Raw genomic sequence first — 16,794 nt, 5'->3', positions numbered from 1 at the left:
GTATGTTTCATGAAAGTTCTTATGAAACTCTGAAGAAGAAAATATTCACCATGGAGTCATGATTTAGAAAGTTTAAAGGGATCCGGTAACTTTGTCTCAGATTCTGAAACAAAATCCTAGATTTAGCTCATGCTGCAATTATAATAATACACCTTTAGGTCAGTCAGGAACCCCATGACTTTTACAAACTGATCGCCTGTCTGATTATCAAGATATTTATGATTGGAATCACAAATTTTAAAAACCGTTTGCCAAACAGTTTTCATAACACTACAGTCTATTGGGAAAAACGAGTACCGGTATGGTAAAACCGGTCACTCAAAGAATTTTACTTCTTTGAGGCACTACTTGGTCAGTTTGAAGCGCAATTTTTTTAGGGCTTCAATATTTCACCATATCACAGACACTGATAACACGTAGGGCCGTGCATCTCAGATTTAACATCATTAAACGATGCCTTTAAAAGAATAGGTTGGCCAGATATTGTGGTCTATCATAAAATTCAAATAAATTCAATTTGCTTTACAGTATTCACAGAATCACAGTACAGTCATTGCCATTGGTATAACACATACGTTTTGCCATCAAGAATACTGTTTCATTCATTTGATAGTTTGCAGATTCACCAGAGGGGTCTAGATGGGCTAGGAGTATAAAACTATCGAGGCATTCATTTGTATTGTTATCTTTTCTTTTTCCTTCCTTATCACTTATTATTTTGCCCAGGTTATTATCCAGCTTCAATACAGAAGGAATCCATTTTTCATGATAACAACTCAAAGAGTAGAACTTTCGAAGACTGGATGTCTGATGAACTCTTGGACTCTTGATGATACATGCTATGCATTGTATCTGCTTCATGGAAACTGAACAAATAATGGTCGGAAAAACATTAACAGCAATACAATCCGAGCTACAAATGTCGTCTTTTAGACGGTCACACAGAGAGACAAAGATTGGTTGGAGTAACATGGAAAGAAGAACTGCAGCCTGTGGCTACAAAACATCATGTGACTCGGTGCAGACCATTTTTCTGTACAGCATCAATTGACTCAGCAGTGGCGATGTTAGATTTCGGAAAGGTCATGCATTGAATAGACAGGTTTACTAAAATATTCAAATTTTATGCATACTTTTTAAATAAAGGTTGTTCTGGACAACCTGAAAGCTTGCCTGACATAGCAACAAGTAATGTACCGGTATGCAGACTGGATTCCAAGTATTGTAGTTCATTCATGAATAATAGGTTAATGGAATAACTCGTCACTAGGTCCCCACGAAAGAAACATCCATACATATGAATATGTTAATAAACAAGTCTATTGATGCTACTTTTGGACATGTTATTTTAACCTCAGGGCTGATATAGGAGCTATTAATCCCAATGTGATTAAAGTTTGTTCATTTCAACATTACTTTAGATTTCTATCCATTCATGCCTCTCCTGAGAGTGTCACTTTAACAGATTTTTGTTTGTTTTCATTGATTTTTGTTATTTCTATATATGTATCAGAATGTTTATAGAACAGATAATTCAAATTGGAAATAATACAACCTAACCTTACCCTCGCCCAAGACGCAATCTAGAGCAAACCAACAGGCTCTGTTTTAAGGATTTAAAAAGAAAATCTTGTCAAGTGTCGTAACTAGTAACGTGCTGTTCAACCCCCCCCTTCCCATCAAATGTTTTCTTGTTTAAACTCGCTGCATGAAGGATAGTTTGTGTAATTCGGATTAACCTTGTACCTTGTGTATTGGAACTGCGACAGATCGTTACATAGGTGTGTTACACGTTTGTTTCATAAGACATTATATTGCATCATTTAATAAATTATTAAAGATATCAAGTTTCAGAGAAGTGCCCAAGTGTGGTTTATTTACACCACCATTAGACCAGTTTTCTAGCTGAGACTTGTATACCAGCTTTGTAATTATTTTTTTATTAATAATATTAGTATCGGTACATGCATGATTATATTTTAATCCTATGATTATGCCATGCTATTCTAAATCAATATGGTTATTTGGAAGAATCAACACCATTTAACAATTTGTTCTAAATTCTGTACTACAGTATGTGCCTGTATCATATTTTGTGAGCCATGAAAATGATAACTATATAAATATATATTAACTAATTTATTGGTTATTGTCCTTCTGGCTCTGAACAGATAACGTGAAAAAGGATACAAAAAAGAAATATATGCTCACAATTGATTTCCGTCCATCATATTTTATTCCAGATTTGTATATATATAATTATATAGCTACAAGTCAACGTGGCAAAACTTCCTTTTTCATATTTACAAAAGTACATGTAAAAATAATTTATACAATGACGTTTTTTTTCTCCACTTTACTGCAGCTCAAATCGCATCACAACTTTTTCGGGGGTAACCTGGTTTCTCTTCTCGAACATAAAACGACTGTCTATCAAACAAAATTTGAAATAATTTAAATGTCAAACACATATTTACACGATTCTTCATTCAAGCAACTTAGAAATTATATAGTAGGAAGATGACTTGGAAAGAAAAAATAACACTGGGAACAACAAGGCTGTTGTCACAATTTCTCTGTACAGATAATTCCAATCTATCTTCATTAAAACTGCATTTGATTTGTTAAGATCTTTTTTCATTTCAGGTATTGAGTTAGTCAATTTCATGGGGGCAAAAGTTTGGGAGGCGGGTATATATATAATGTGCCAAGGATATGGATTGAGCGGAAAATACAGAGTTTGGCCATTATGTACATGTATTGAAGCTTCCATTTATCATTGTACTACAAGTATGTACAGTCAAACCTGGTTTAGTGACAACCTGTTTACAAAGAGTACATTTCTTGTTTTCCTTGAAAACGGTTTCTCATTGAAACATGTATTAAAAGAACCTGTCCACAAAGACCACCTGTCTACAAAGACTGCTTTTCTTGTCTCTTTTGGGTGGTCTTTATTGACAGTGGTTATACTTGTGGCAGTAATCTACAGGTATTAACGCTGTAAGACAGACTAGAGCCTTTCTAAAAAGATATGGTAGATATAAATTGACCAAATATAGACTTTACAAGCGAGTGCTCATTGGGCTCTAATTAATTGTCATCACAGGTTTTACCAAAAGAATGAATGGATATCTCAATATCTACAAAGTTCTACGACGTAACATTGAAAGTAAAGAAACTCTGAAATTGTTGCAGAATAGTTTTTGTACAACTTGCAATGAATTTAACAATTAAACTCTTGTAACAATCACATGTAAAAATAAAATTGCTAAATTCTAATTTTCAAAAGGTGCATAAAATATAACAAAAATCAACAATCAATATAAGAAACCTTTCAAAAAATAAACGTTATATAAAGGAGGAAAAAAATAACATTGGAACATGTGTGCATCTCAGATTCTTGAAACTCTTATCTAGGTTTGTTCAGAGATGATGCGTTGAACTGCGGCCCAAAAATGGCAACTGCACGTAACATAGGTCCTGCATGTATTCACTGAGCAATGTGTGATACCATGCAGAAATGTAATGCGCAGAACACTTTGCGTCATAACAAACTGCTGCAAAACTGCGGCCCAATATCTCAACAAGGCTTTAGTTATGGTCAAATGTTAGGACTCTGAATAAATTCGACTGTGGATATTCATGTATATGTATATGGGTGGAGGTTTCATAAACAAATGTCTTACTGTCATGATTGTGAAGCGTAACTTTCAAGTTTTTTACTCAATCCTTTTCCTTTATCTTTCATTTTAGAATAGTGATCAGTAATTGCTTTAATGAAGCATTCAGTTAGATAAAAACTACATGTATCAGTGCATTCACCACTTTTAATACAGGTGATATAATAATCAATAATAATCATTTTGTCCTTAAATAGAGCACAAATCTGCCTAAAAGAGGCAAACTTGGCACACAAGTGGATTTTCCAATACATTTAAAGTGAACCGGAAGTGACTCACTTTTCCTTATTCCTGCTGTGTCCAGAGCTAATGAACATCCCCCATGCATGCAGTGTTTCTTACGATTAAAAAGAAAGAAAATTGAACAGCTTAAAGAAAAGGGGACAGCAAACTGATTTGGCCCCATGGTATAAATAGTTCCCCAATGAAAGGTGTTTACTTTTGAAGGTTTTTTTTTAAGGAAAAAGGATCAGTAGAACTCAAATTTCTTCATACTCGCCATCATCAAGTCTACATTGTCGACTACCAAGGGCCTGCAGGGGCGTTCATTCTGTGATAAAGTATGCGAGTTAATGCCCTTCTCGTTCCAAACATGTGACTCTGATCACTTAGCTTGAGAAAGTCCGCAGGAGTGGACGAAAGCTTGCATAACAAATTTAAGGTTGCCGGTAGAAGCTTAAAACCACATGTTATCATTATCCCCAACTGACGAAAGTTTTCTGTATCATGATTAAAAAGAGTGAGAATGAATTAAATATTGACTGGTTCGATGATAAGACTGAATATCACATCGTTGGAAGTACATTTAGTTAGGATTCTTGATTTGAAGGAGGGGTAGGATCACCCATTAATCCCATACTGACCCCTGAATCCACCTCAAAAAGTCCTCCTCCTCCCTTAATAAAGGGTCCGTTCAAAATATGAAAGCCAGTATCGATATTAACATAATGCCTATCTAACATCCATTTAAATACATGTACCTTCGCTTAATCTGGAAATAAAGAGGATAAGAGGTTGAATCACCATTTCTCAATCTTAACCAAACTCATTACCCATTCTTATATACATCTATTTTACAAACAAAAGCAAGTTTACAACATTTTCAAACATTGTCAATGATTAGCACCTTTTGACCGATTCCCCCTCTTTTTTTTAAAGAGATTTTTTTTTAAAATACTTAAAGAATAAGATCATACTATATACCTACAATACAAAAATATTTTTTTCTCTCTTTCACTGAAGTTGCTTTTTGGGATATTTTACTTTTTTGGAACAATCACTTCACTTCAGCACTTCTCGTTGAAGTAGCAGCTCACGGATGTTCTTGGAACATTCCTGTAAGCAGATGACACATATCTCTCTCGTACAATGTACCATGAATACTTGTTGAATATTTACATCTCCACTTTTCCCTAGTCATCTACTCTCTTTAACCTCTCCTACCAACATACATGTATATACAAACGTAAGAATGTACAGCTTTTAATACAAATCATATCATTATACCACATATCAGGATAATTATATGCAATAATGCATACGTACAAACAGAACTTTGGTGCTGCTAATAAGGAAACATTTACAATACAAAAGCAACAATAAGTATTATCTCGTCATATTAAACAATACAATGAAAAAATGCCTTCTACTCGCATTTACTAATCGCAGGAAGGTCTGAGTTGTCTAAAAGGCCACATTATATTTACATGAATGTAATAATTCAGTGTTGATCTTATGAAAAATGTGAGGTATATATTTGGGAGAGATCATCAGAGATGGTGGAGTTTATTTTGTTTTAATTTGCCAGTCTTGAGTAAGCAAAATCAAATAGTATCCACTAATTTTTAAAAATGCATTTACAACTCGCTCACACCTACAAATAAGGCCTTAAAAAAAAATGTTGTATTGCCCTTTAGGTACCAAAACAGGGGTCGGTTGGTCGGATTTTTTTTTTTTTTTAACTCCCTCTTTGGGCTGATATTTCTCAGTTTTGAATGCTTTAAATACATATTTTTTCTAAAAAAAATATAATTTTTTAATTATTTTTAAAGCCGACTGTAGATTTCAAGATTTTGGGGTCGGTGGAAAAAGGGCAATACAACATTTTTTTTTTAGGCCTAACCTCACATCTACATTGAGATGTGAGTTGGTTTAGCGGCACGTTCACTTGGTCAGCTCTCTTGTCTTCACCTACTACCTGACTCTGGCGACCCTGGCTTGAAACTGAGTCGCGTCTTTCGGATGGTGACGTTAAAGGTCGGTCCCCAGACGTAAATAATCATATCTGATTGATACACGTCTGTAAACACCCAATTACACACATACACGCACATCAGGAGCTATAAGGTTTGGTACAATCGAACAAAAATCTACTTGTACATGTTGAGGTTGGATGATTGTGGAGGTGTGTTCAAGAGGACAAGTCTCCGGACTATGAACCACAACGATTACTGTTATTATACAAAAACATGGAGATCTACTTCAAGACATTGTTTCATGGGGGACATACTTGTATGTACATTTCAATTATTTCTCTTACAAGAATTCTTGGTGAATTTATCTGAAATTATATTCTTCTAAGCTCTTCTGACTGAGATTTAGAGATAAAAACGTAAAACAGAAAACAATGTTGATGAACGTTGGACATTGGCATGTATGGGCAATGCAGAAGTGTATTTTGATATCTGGGTATTTATAGGAGTAATGTCAATGAGGCTAATGAAGATTTGTGTTAAACAAAATTACAATGAAATGAGTTACTCTATCCAAACGGGAATGGTTTTGTTCATAAGCAAATACTCTGGCAAACATGCCAGTAAAGAACAGAAAATAAAATGATGCTGCCACTACATACCATTGCACACAACTCCTCAAATAATAAATCATCGCGCAATGCCTGCATAACCATCAGGAAATAACGATAAAGAATACAAGTTTCTTTCTTTCCATTTAACTTTCCAGTTTTCTCTAAATGCCTGAGTTTGATATACATGTATATTCTAAAACCTTATCTAAGTGAGAAATTCAGATATATTTTGTCCAAGTTATGGAAAAAACATTTTTCATTTATTTGATTTAAGTGCTGTGACCATCATTTGTATAATCATAATAATTCATCCATTTAAAATTAACTTTACAACTGATATTGTGAACAGTTTGGTATTTTCTCATTAATTCTCATGAATTGTCAGCCATTTGATTTAGACCTACACAATGTATGACAGTAATTGTTTTGTCATTTTTTAAAATTTTGTAGAGTATTGAAACAATCTTTATCTATGACACGGAACTAAAAAGACAGATATTTAGAGTTCTCATGAAGACCTTACTCTCATTTGCATCACACTCGCACTTCATCAACTTGCATCAAAGCGTAGTGTAGCTTAGTATTTCCAATAGCCTCAAGAGTCGGAAGAAACCACCAGCCGAGATGATCGAGCTCAAAAGTGAAAAGGCTTTCTAAAAATGCGTCGCTAAATTTGGAGGATCTTCCCCATGAAGTCATGACACTCCTTAATGTCAATGCCACTGTTTTATGAAAGAAAATTAAGAAATAAACTGAGGATCGTGGTCATGGCTAAGAAAGCAAGTTCCTCATGTTGACAGAAGTTGTTCATAGTGGTATCCCGTCACTTCAAACAAACTTCACAACAACTTGGCCACAAGGACTTTTTTCCGGAGCACTATCTCTTTCTTCCTCCCGATATTAAGACAAATTATTTTCTCGCTTTCTTTTTTCATTATTATAATTTTTTTTTACAAACATACAACCAGGTGGTACAAAAAATGGATCACATATACTCTATCTTGCATCTCTCTGGCATATTCACATATTAACACACAGAATACAGCAAGCAATGTTCAAGAGGAACACGTCTCCATCATTGGCCGACGACTGACCCATATTTGTCCCTTGACATTCCTTCCTTTGCATTAAGCCCACTGCCGATTGTAACCACGGCCTGCGGGGGCAGCAGACCCTTGGTGATCGGGTCCAAGTTCTGTAAATTGTGTGCCAGAGAGGGTTTAGCCGCCGCAGGGGTCGCATCGATGGGAGCCAGGAGCTCCGCAGCAGAGTTTGTGAGGTTCATTCCTCCGTTGCTATCGAGGAAGTTGTTCAGGTTCTCCAGGACGGAGAGGTCATTGTCTTTTAGCCGCTGCTTCTTGGCAGGAGGTGCGCCGTCTTCCGACGTGATGAGCATGGGTCGGGTGCTGCTTGCATAAGAGAAGGAGCCGTAGGGTGCTCCCAGCGTCCCCGAAGCCGATGCTTCATGGGGGAGGTCACCACTGGCCAGGCCACCTATGGCCGGAGAACAGTTCTGAAGGTCTGGGACTCCATTGTGAGCCATCATGGTGACCTGGTTGGGTGGTTTGTTGATCCTGCTCTTGTCCAGGAGGGACTGGGCAGGTGGAGGACTCATGCTGTTGTCAATATCATCCAGGAAGCGGTCCATGTAATCCCTGGAATGGAAAAGAAATTGAAAAGGAATGGAACTTTCACCTACATTTAGACGGATACAAAGCTGCCAACCTTGTGCGACCAAAAAAAGGAACCATGATGGCAAAAAAAAAGAATTCATTGGAACGAAACTTACAACCAAGCACGACACACTTCTGAGAATATTTTTCTCTTCAAGTATGTGTTCAACTTAGTTTTCTATTGAATTTGTGATCAAATCAACATTTTAGGGCAGTTGTTTAAAAAAAATGTAGTACCGTAATTTGGAAGAAAAAACGGGAGTCATTGCGGCAAAAATGGAATGGTTAGCAGCTCTGCCAACTATTTCATACATGCACTTCTTTCACACAAGGTTGACAGGGGGGTTCCTATCATTGAACCAAGAAAGTAAAGAAGAAGCTACATAAAGCCTCGTTCAGATAAGGCGTGGCAAAACTGTGGCGTTTTTTTGTAGACTTGAAGTACAATATGCTTCACATCTCTCTATATTATAACACAAAGCTCAGTAAATACGTATATGATCTTTGTTGCGCCAAGTTGCCACTCATTTACAGGTCAAATACTGCAGCGGTTTATATGCAGTTGTTTTACTGCATCATATCTAAGAAGATTAATCACAAGAGGGCATGACTGGAGTGCGCACTAAATCCCAAAGCCACTTTATAACCCATTAAAGGCATTGTTTAACAATGTTTCGAGTTTTACAAATCTGAGATGCATGGCCCTACGTGTTATCAGTGTCTGTGACATAGTGCAATATCGAGGCCCTACAAAAATTCTTTGAGTGACTGGTTTTCCATTTTCATTACCCCCAATAGACTGTAGTGTTATAAACACCGTTGGGAAAACGGTTTTTGAAATTTGAAATTCCAATCATAAATATCTTGTAAAAGTCATGGGATTCCAGACTGACCTAAAGTTTATATCATTTTGATTGCAGCATGAGCTATATCCAAGATTTTGTTAAATTTTTTAGACAAAGATACCTTATCCCTTTAATTACAGTTTGATTATTGTATAATACACATGTTCCATAAACCCCAGCCCAACATGTGAGTAAAGAATTAGCCCCTTTGTAATGATTTCTTTGTTTCTAGGCAATGAGGAACTTACGTGATGCCCGGATGAAGGTGATACTTCTTCTTGGCTAGCCTGCCTACGTTTGAAAACACGTCATGACGTGCTGTCTTTTTCCAGAGGTAGTAGAATTGGACCAACTCACCAACAGATCTTGTTCTCACCTATGGAAATAGAAGTAAAGTAAAGGGTGACATCAGATACAAACTGACCTCTGGTCCAAAATAAAGATGTGCTCACTTCTTCAGCCTTCAGTCACCAAATGAGGATCAAAGACATCATCAAATAAATGACCCACCCTTACTCTACATTCTACACAACCAGGGGGTGTTTCACAAAGATTCTAAGTCAAACTTAACTCTAAGTTGGACTTAAAAGTTATGGAGAGCCATTTGTAGCCTTTAAAATCAAATAAATTAGAAAGCAAAAATTCAAGTATTTTAGAATTTTCATAAATTCCACATCAAGAACATGAAATCTCTCATGATGATATAAAATATGATGAATGATTTGAATTAACATTTTATGCCTTTTAAACTTTTGCCAAATACTTTCATAGATGCTGACGGCTTTCCATAATTGTTAAGTCCAACTTAAAGATAAGTTCTACTAAGGATCTTTGTGAAACACCCCCATTTCCCTTAAAATTCAGAGAGATAGATTATCTATTCCACGGATGAAGAATCACAAGTCAACAACAGGGATCAAAAGTTAGTTTCCAGCCCGTACCTTGTGTTGGTGAATTAGATGGAAGTTCTTGCCGTACGTTCTTAGACCACTCTCAAAGTTTCTACACTCCTCTTCCGACCATAAGCTCATCTCGTCAGCTGGCGGCGCCATCTGCATCCGATGCCGCCTTAAAGCCTCGTCCACGTTGTGCCCACATTGTAAAAGGATGAAAAGGGTCTGATGTGGAAAGAAGAAGGGACAGGTTAGGTTAGATATCTTTTAGGAATAGGAAATTTCAAGAGGTTTCATGGTATGAAAATAATGGGGACAAAGATCATTTTAACTCTCAGTTTGTACATACAATACATTGAAAGTAAGAGAGAGAGAAAGAGAGAGAGAAAGAGAGAGAGAGAGAGAAAGACTTGTTATGCAAGCGTGGCGGGTAATCTCCAATTCTGCCTACCAGATATACTAGCAACTGATTTGATTACATCTGGCTGGAGTGTGGCAAATGTAGGACATTAGTGCCGAGAGATTTGAACCATATACCTTGTGTTCACAGTCCAGAGACTTTTCCACTAGACCACAACACCTCTCGGTAAATCTCTAAGTATCTTACCCTCTCATCATCCCTGATGTGACAACCGGTGGGTAATGCTTTGAGGCTCTGCATGCCAGCTACGGGGGGCGGATGGACTTGAGTTAGAAAGCGCTCCGTCTCAGCTGCCAGCAGCTTGTACGGATCCCATAGTAGCCTGTCTTCATTCTCATACACTGCAACAGATGAACGAAATGGTGGGGAAAATAGTGAGTTTGTGGGTTCATGTGAATCGTTCTGATTGAGCACAATGGAGTTGGTGTAATTGCATCAAAAATCTAGAGGGAAAATTGTATCACTTTTCTCTTTTTTGCTTGAAAATTTCCATCAACAAAATCTTGGTGAATGAATGTTTCGTGGCTCCTTTATGCATTTTAAGGGAAAGTGTGGTGTTTCCTTTCTTCTTTCTTGTTTATCTTTGAATTCTTTTAAGAAGATGCTTAAACGTTTTTATGAAGTTGAGCAGGTTTCTTTCTATCAAACGCAATAAATTTGTTATATTACTAGATAAATGGAGACATGTGCAACTGATGTAACAATGTTTGTTTAACCGATATGTAACAACATGAACTTTATTCAAATCTTTTGTATTGTTCTTGCTCAAGAATGATTTAATCACATTTTTTTTTGAAGAAAAAAACAATGTAGAAACGTGCAGTTGACCGCGGCACGTGTGAACAAGCCCGCGGGCATCCAACTCACCTGGTGCATCATCATAATGACTAAGGCCTTCAGGCACTGCGGCTTGGAAGTCATGACCTACACTTATGACCTGGACGAGGAGAATAAAGAAGAAGAAAAGAATATACTTTCTACAATATTGCCCAACTGAAATGCATGTTTAAATCAGAGGCACAAATATTCACGATAAAATGAGATAGGAAGCTGTGACTTCCTGTTTTTTTTTTGGAAATGTTGTATTTTTGCAACAAAAAAGGTGCAAAGTTGTAAATAATCTCAAAAACCAACATAAGAAGGATTCTTAAAGCATACCATCCCATGCTCTAATAGTCTGAAGGTTATTTAAGATTGGGATCAAAGACTACATCTGTAGATGGAATCTGTTCAACTCTGGAAACCAAAGTAAAATCTCTTTATAATGTTGCGTCTTATGATCTTTAACATGACTTCACATCTACTGCAGATGTCAGGGCCCTGGTTTCATAAAACTTGTTATCAACAACAAATGCTATATATCTATGACAAATCTGCTCACAGCCAATCAAATGCCATGATTTCAGTAGCTTATAACAGTTATTGCAACTTGTTCTTCACAAGTTTTTATGAAACAGGGCCCAGGTCTACGTCTTAATTTGAGAAATAGACATATGCAGTAAAATGTGAATTCAAAGACCGCTTAAAGGATTAAAACATAAGCAGTTGGTCTCTATGTGCAAATTTTTTAAATAAAGGTTTCAGTGAGAAACTCTGCTCAAGACAAAGACAATCTTTGATCTTTTTTCAGGCAGGTGGTCTTTCATTACAGGTGATTGCCAAAGCAGGTTTACCTGTACTGTAAAACCAGAGATATTAGACTACAGAATTCTTTATTTGACCTTATGAGTGGTCCCGATTTGTGAGTTTCAAGCTCTGAAACTTTTTCTTGCAGCAAAAACAACCTCAGAAGCAATTTGACCTGCTTTGACCTATACCTACATGTAAAAGCAAGATACCTAAAGGTTATGCGAGATACATGAAAATCATTTTAGAATTGAAGAGATGAAAAGAAAATAAACTACGCATTTACAACATGGTACCTACCTTTTTCCAGTCATCTACAGGGACATAGTCGGAGTCTTCTGAACCCGATTCTGATTCGTCATCTGCGTTTGTACTAGCTGCTGATTGAATGGAAACCAAGAGATGTGACGATGTTATGGTCTTTTCTTATCCCAAACACAAAGCAATACAGCACTCTATACTTTATCTGACCCTTAATTTTTTATAACACCGGTGTGTTGGCTCTGTCAGTAGAGTGTCCGCCTCACGACCAGGAGGTCGTGGGTTCGAACCCCGGCCGCGTCATACCAAAAGACGTTAAAAGACGGGAGTTGCTGCTACCTTGTTTGGCGTTCAACAATAAGGGATAGAGCAACGTCGATCTGGCGCTGCTTAGTGGCTGCCGGGCTCACGATCAATTGGGCAAAAAGAATTTCCATTTTTTCGGTTTAACTTAATAACATTTGGAGTGGACTTATTATTATTATTATTATTATTATAATAAAAGTGATCAGTCACAGCTATAGCTCCCATATCAACATGATTAGATTAACAAGATGTACCTCATGGGTGGAAATCAAAATGGCACATTCTCTTTTTACATTTATCCCCAAGTGGTCAACAAATGAAAACTTCCAGCATGTAAAGTTGGAACATAGAAGGAGTATGAAATTATGTAATCAGAGCCCCTTGTGGCCGGGCTCCAGGGCTTTCTTGGATTCTAATGGTTCTAAGATGTACTTTGGTGCAATTTGATCCATACTTTCAAGCATTTTCAAACCAATTTCATGACTACCGGTAATATTTCATAGGTTGATTGAGTTTAGGCTGAGAAAATATTAACCTGTAGCTGATTTTCAAACCTGTACAACGAAATTTCAAACTCGTCACTGTTACATGTTTAATCCTTTTGAGGACCAACCCGATACATGCATGGAAATGTAAACAACGGTAAAGTTCACTTACATCGCAGCAATCTTTGCGTGTTATCCCTAGGGCTTGCCGATTCTCTCGACCCTGCATAAACATCATTTGGAAGTGAATCCTCCGTCTCTCCGTTGGTTAGCTCCTCTTCTCCATTAGTTAGTTCTTCCTCTTCTTCTTCCTCCTCTTCCTCCTCCTCTTCATCTTCTGGGGCGTTCCCAGCCTCTGGAGGGAGGTACATGGCTAGCAGGTGTTCCATTGGAATCTCTGCATCCTGTAATGGGACAATGATAACAATATCCAATTTTAAACATTTGAATCAATTTTGTTTTAAGGTCATTTATGTACATGTATATCTTAAGGTCAAGGGTGCCTTGAAGTTGAAATAAATGAAGATATCTAGTTGAAATAAAGTCATGCCTCATGTAAAAATAATTTAGAGATACGAGATTTGGTTTCACTTTTCTGTTTTAATTCTTGCAATTTAACTTGAGTGAATGACTAAAGCTCGTTCATTCTTGCCTAGAATTTATTCAATTCCTTGTATCTTTGTTTTTTGAGAGAAAAATAATAATTAGATCAATTTAAATAGTGCAGCTACTACCGGTATATAAATATTCTCTACTGCACCGTGATTAAAGCAAAAACAGTGCTACTTTAAAGAACACAATAAACACTATTTAAAAGCTCCCGAAAACGAGTACGTCTTCAACAAAACTTTGAAGACAGCAACAGATGAGGCTTTTCTTATGTCTAGTGGTAGATAATCCAAAGCTTTGGAGAAAAAAAAATATGTGACTAAAAGACAGCTCACCTGAGCTAGTTCATCCAGTTCGTTATTGCTAAAGCTTTCTCCACTCTCATTCTGCTCTTCCTCTTCCAGTGTCTGTTCATCATCATAGTCATGAACCATCATCTCCGCTGACACATCAAAATCACGATCAGTATCTAAATGAATGACAGAGAAAAATGAGAATCCCATAGAGGTGCTGTGGTCTGGTGGATAAGTCACCCGACTGCAGATCACAGGGAAAGGGGTTCAAGTCCTGCCATGGCACTACAGTCCTTTGGCAAGACGTTAATCTACATTTGCCACTCTCCACCCAGGTGTAAATGGTGTACTTTGGCAGCTCGGCTATACCCAGGGTAATATGTGTAAAGCGCTGAGCATCAGAGCCTAAAAGTTACCGGCACTATATCAATATCTATATTATTGTTGTCATAGTTAGAACATTAAATTCCTAATAAAATAGAGTTTGGAGATTGAGTTTGAATATTACAAAATCACTTACATGTACATGGTCAATACAATATATACACACAGATATTATTTGGTTAATGGAGCTTGAGGTCAGCCCCTGAACAAAAGCTTTCATTATTTCACATTGAATGCATTCACAAAATTTGTTACTTCTATATGCAAATTGATTTCAAGGAACATATACATTATATGCACACAAAAAAATGACAATTGAAACAAATAACTTAATCTATAGCTAAAAGATAATTAGTACTACAAATCAGTCAGTTAGAAATATTCCTCCAGTATCAATTACTGTAATGCTCTGCACAAGCTTCTGCAGCTTGTAATATTTCTCACATCGCTTGGAACTTGGAAGATTGTTAAAATAAGACCAAAAAAAGAAATTGATTGTTTTCCCGGATTTTAATGATATTTGCTACATTTAGGTTACATTTCTCTCTGTTCCTTGTATTGTAAGAACAAACAAGGAATGAAAAATAATCAACAACTTGCGAGCTACAAAACTACTAGACAAAAAATTATCTTGGACCAACAGGTTGTGAGTGAATTTGATAAGGGCTTGTTTTGAACACTACATCAAGTATTAACTTTTAAAGGGATTTTACATAATTTAAAATTCATAAAATTTACTTACCCGGGCTAGAGTCACTGGTTGCTGGCCGCTGAATACAAGAAGGAGAGGGAGAGGAAAAAGATCGCATTAACAATCAAAATCAACTTCATTTGATTCTTAGACAACTAAATAAGAGAGAAAATCATACAAAATAAACCCTGGAATACTGACTATCCAACAGCTTGAAAAAGATTCATAATTGCACTGAGAATGACAAATGAACGGAGGGGAAAGTCATCAATGCAAACTTATGTGTTCCCAATTTTGTTTGAATAGAATGCTATCAAAGGACATGTCATTTCACAAGTTTTGCTCAAGTTACGATGCAAAATGAACAAGGTTACTTAGACTATACAGTATACACTTTATTTCATCTCACTTGCTACCCCATTTAGACAGTATAGAGGCACACGGTCAAAATTGTAAACTATTTCTATTTTACGAGATTGTATCTGTTGTAGTAACTATCTATTGCCAGAGGCTTAGTTATATTTATGTCAAGATTTTCAGTAGACAATTTGGGATATATTGTAAAATTATAAATTCTAATTTTTCTTTGGGCTTCATTCACAGTGCTTCAAAGGGATTACTTTGGTTTAAACAAAATGAAATTGGCCATCATCACTGTCTAGATAAGATCTAGAACTACTTCTATTTTCATAAATAGTTTTTCTCTTCTTTTAAAATCCATTAGGTCTAGACTATACACACAAAACCAAAATGACCTATGCCACAGGCTCTTGAAGTCAGTGCTCAGTCAGAGATGCAAAAATTTGGCCGAGGAAAAATAGCTTTCTTCATTTTGTTCTTTTGAGTTTTGTAAGCCAAGTCTCCGACATTTTCTTTTGTTTTTTTTTATGGGGGGGGGGGGGGGGGGGGAGGCAAGGCCCTATCGCCACCCCCTCCCCCAACAATCTTCTTCTCCCCCTGAAGCTTGGGTTTTCTTTTCTTCTTCTTTTTTTCCTTTTCTCTTCTTTCCCTTTCCCTTTCCCTTCTCTCTCTCTCTCTCTCTCTCTCTCTCTTTCTTTTTAGGGGGGGGGGGGGGGGGAGGGGGCAAGGCCTGCTCGACCCTCCCCATCCCCCTCCCTGACCCTGACCCTGCCTGGAATATTAAATGATCAATTTGATCAATATTTGCTACATTTAAAAAATCACATTAAATGATCAACTTGGCAAGTTATCTGTCTTATTTCAAAGGCCAATATATTCAAAGTATTTATTATCTGTGTCGTGTGTTTACAAAAAAGAAGATCTTTTGTACATGGATCCAGCAGTTGTCACATCGCTCCAGCGAAGGATGCGCTTCAACCCCGGAGCTTCGGCGTGTGCGTACGCGCTCATTACCACCCATAATCTATACTGCTACACGATCGCTTCTAGTTCTATCATATATTCCACTGAAGCTGCACAGTGTATGCCTTCGTCATTGGCAGCCCACCCATATGCGCATATGAAAACGACGCAAGATAAACACACGTACGTACAAACTCTATACACACACACACAGGAAGCCACTTCCGTCGCGATTCTTGCAACTTGCGCCAAACACCGGTTAGTTTCAAACCATATTATTCAACATAATAGCCGCCTAACACACATTTTAGGCACCTAAATATTCAATCTAGAAGTTGAACAATTTTATTCTTAAATTTCAGAAAATTATGAAAAGTATGAAAAGACAAATTTTACCGGCAATTACTTGAGATTTTTTCGTACTTACCTCTGCCATGACTGCAGTATTATGGGATAACGACGACCTGTGAGCTTGATGACGTAATTACAATGAAATAC

At 36.9% G+C, this 16,794-nt stretch overlaps 2 protein-coding genes across 3 annotated transcripts in view; one reads left to right on the top strand and one right to left on the bottom strand.

The window, feature by feature from the left end:
• LOC574553 (probable dimethyladenosine transferase) overlaps positions 1 to 3,288 on the top strand; it is a 28,956-nt gene extending 25,668 nt beyond the window's left edge. The window contains exon 11 of the mRNA XM_030996270.1: positions 727 to 3,288. Within this exon, the coding sequence (XP_030852130.1) occupies positions 727 to 769 (43 nt within the window). The 3' untranslated portion in view covers positions 770 to 3,288. The remainder of the gene's footprint in view (positions 1 to 726) is intronic.
• A 3,346-nt stretch (positions 3,289 to 6,634) lies between these two features.
• On the bottom strand, positions 6,635 to 16,788 carry LOC574677 (mesoderm induction early response protein 1). Of its 2 annotated transcripts, none has more exons than XM_011666466.2 (10): positions 16,724 to 16,788; positions 15,025 to 15,052; positions 13,941 to 14,074; positions 13,169 to 13,400; positions 12,245 to 12,324; positions 11,186 to 11,255; positions 10,505 to 10,659; positions 9,946 to 10,122; positions 9,253 to 9,380; positions 6,635 to 8,141 (listed from the first exon to the last, which is right to left on the bottom strand). In XM_011666466.2, the coding sequence occupies exons 1-10, from the start codon at positions 16,730 to 16,732 to the stop codon at positions 7,562 to 7,564; spliced, it is 1,593 nt and encodes a 530-aa protein (XP_011664768.1). In that variant the 5' UTR covers positions 16,733 to 16,788; the 3' UTR covers positions 6,635 to 7,561. The 2 variants fall into 2 exon arrangements, with proteins under 2 accessions (XP_011664768.1, XP_780138.3); XM_775045.5 differs by having other exon boundaries at positions 12,245 to 12,321.
• Positions 16,789 to 16,794: the final 6 nt, after the last annotated feature.

This window comes from Strongylocentrotus purpuratus, unplaced genomic scaffold (genome assembly GCF_000002235.5).
Source record: "Strongylocentrotus purpuratus isolate Spur 01 unplaced genomic scaffold, Spur_5.0 spur5_scaffold_3, whole genome shotgun sequence".
In the NCBI taxonomy this organism is placed as follows: Eukaryota; Metazoa; Echinodermata; class Echinoidea; order Camarodonta; family Strongylocentrotidae; genus Strongylocentrotus; species Strongylocentrotus purpuratus.
Note: the sequence above shows the minus strand (reverse complement) of the source record. Positions and strands in the feature narration are given on the sequence as shown.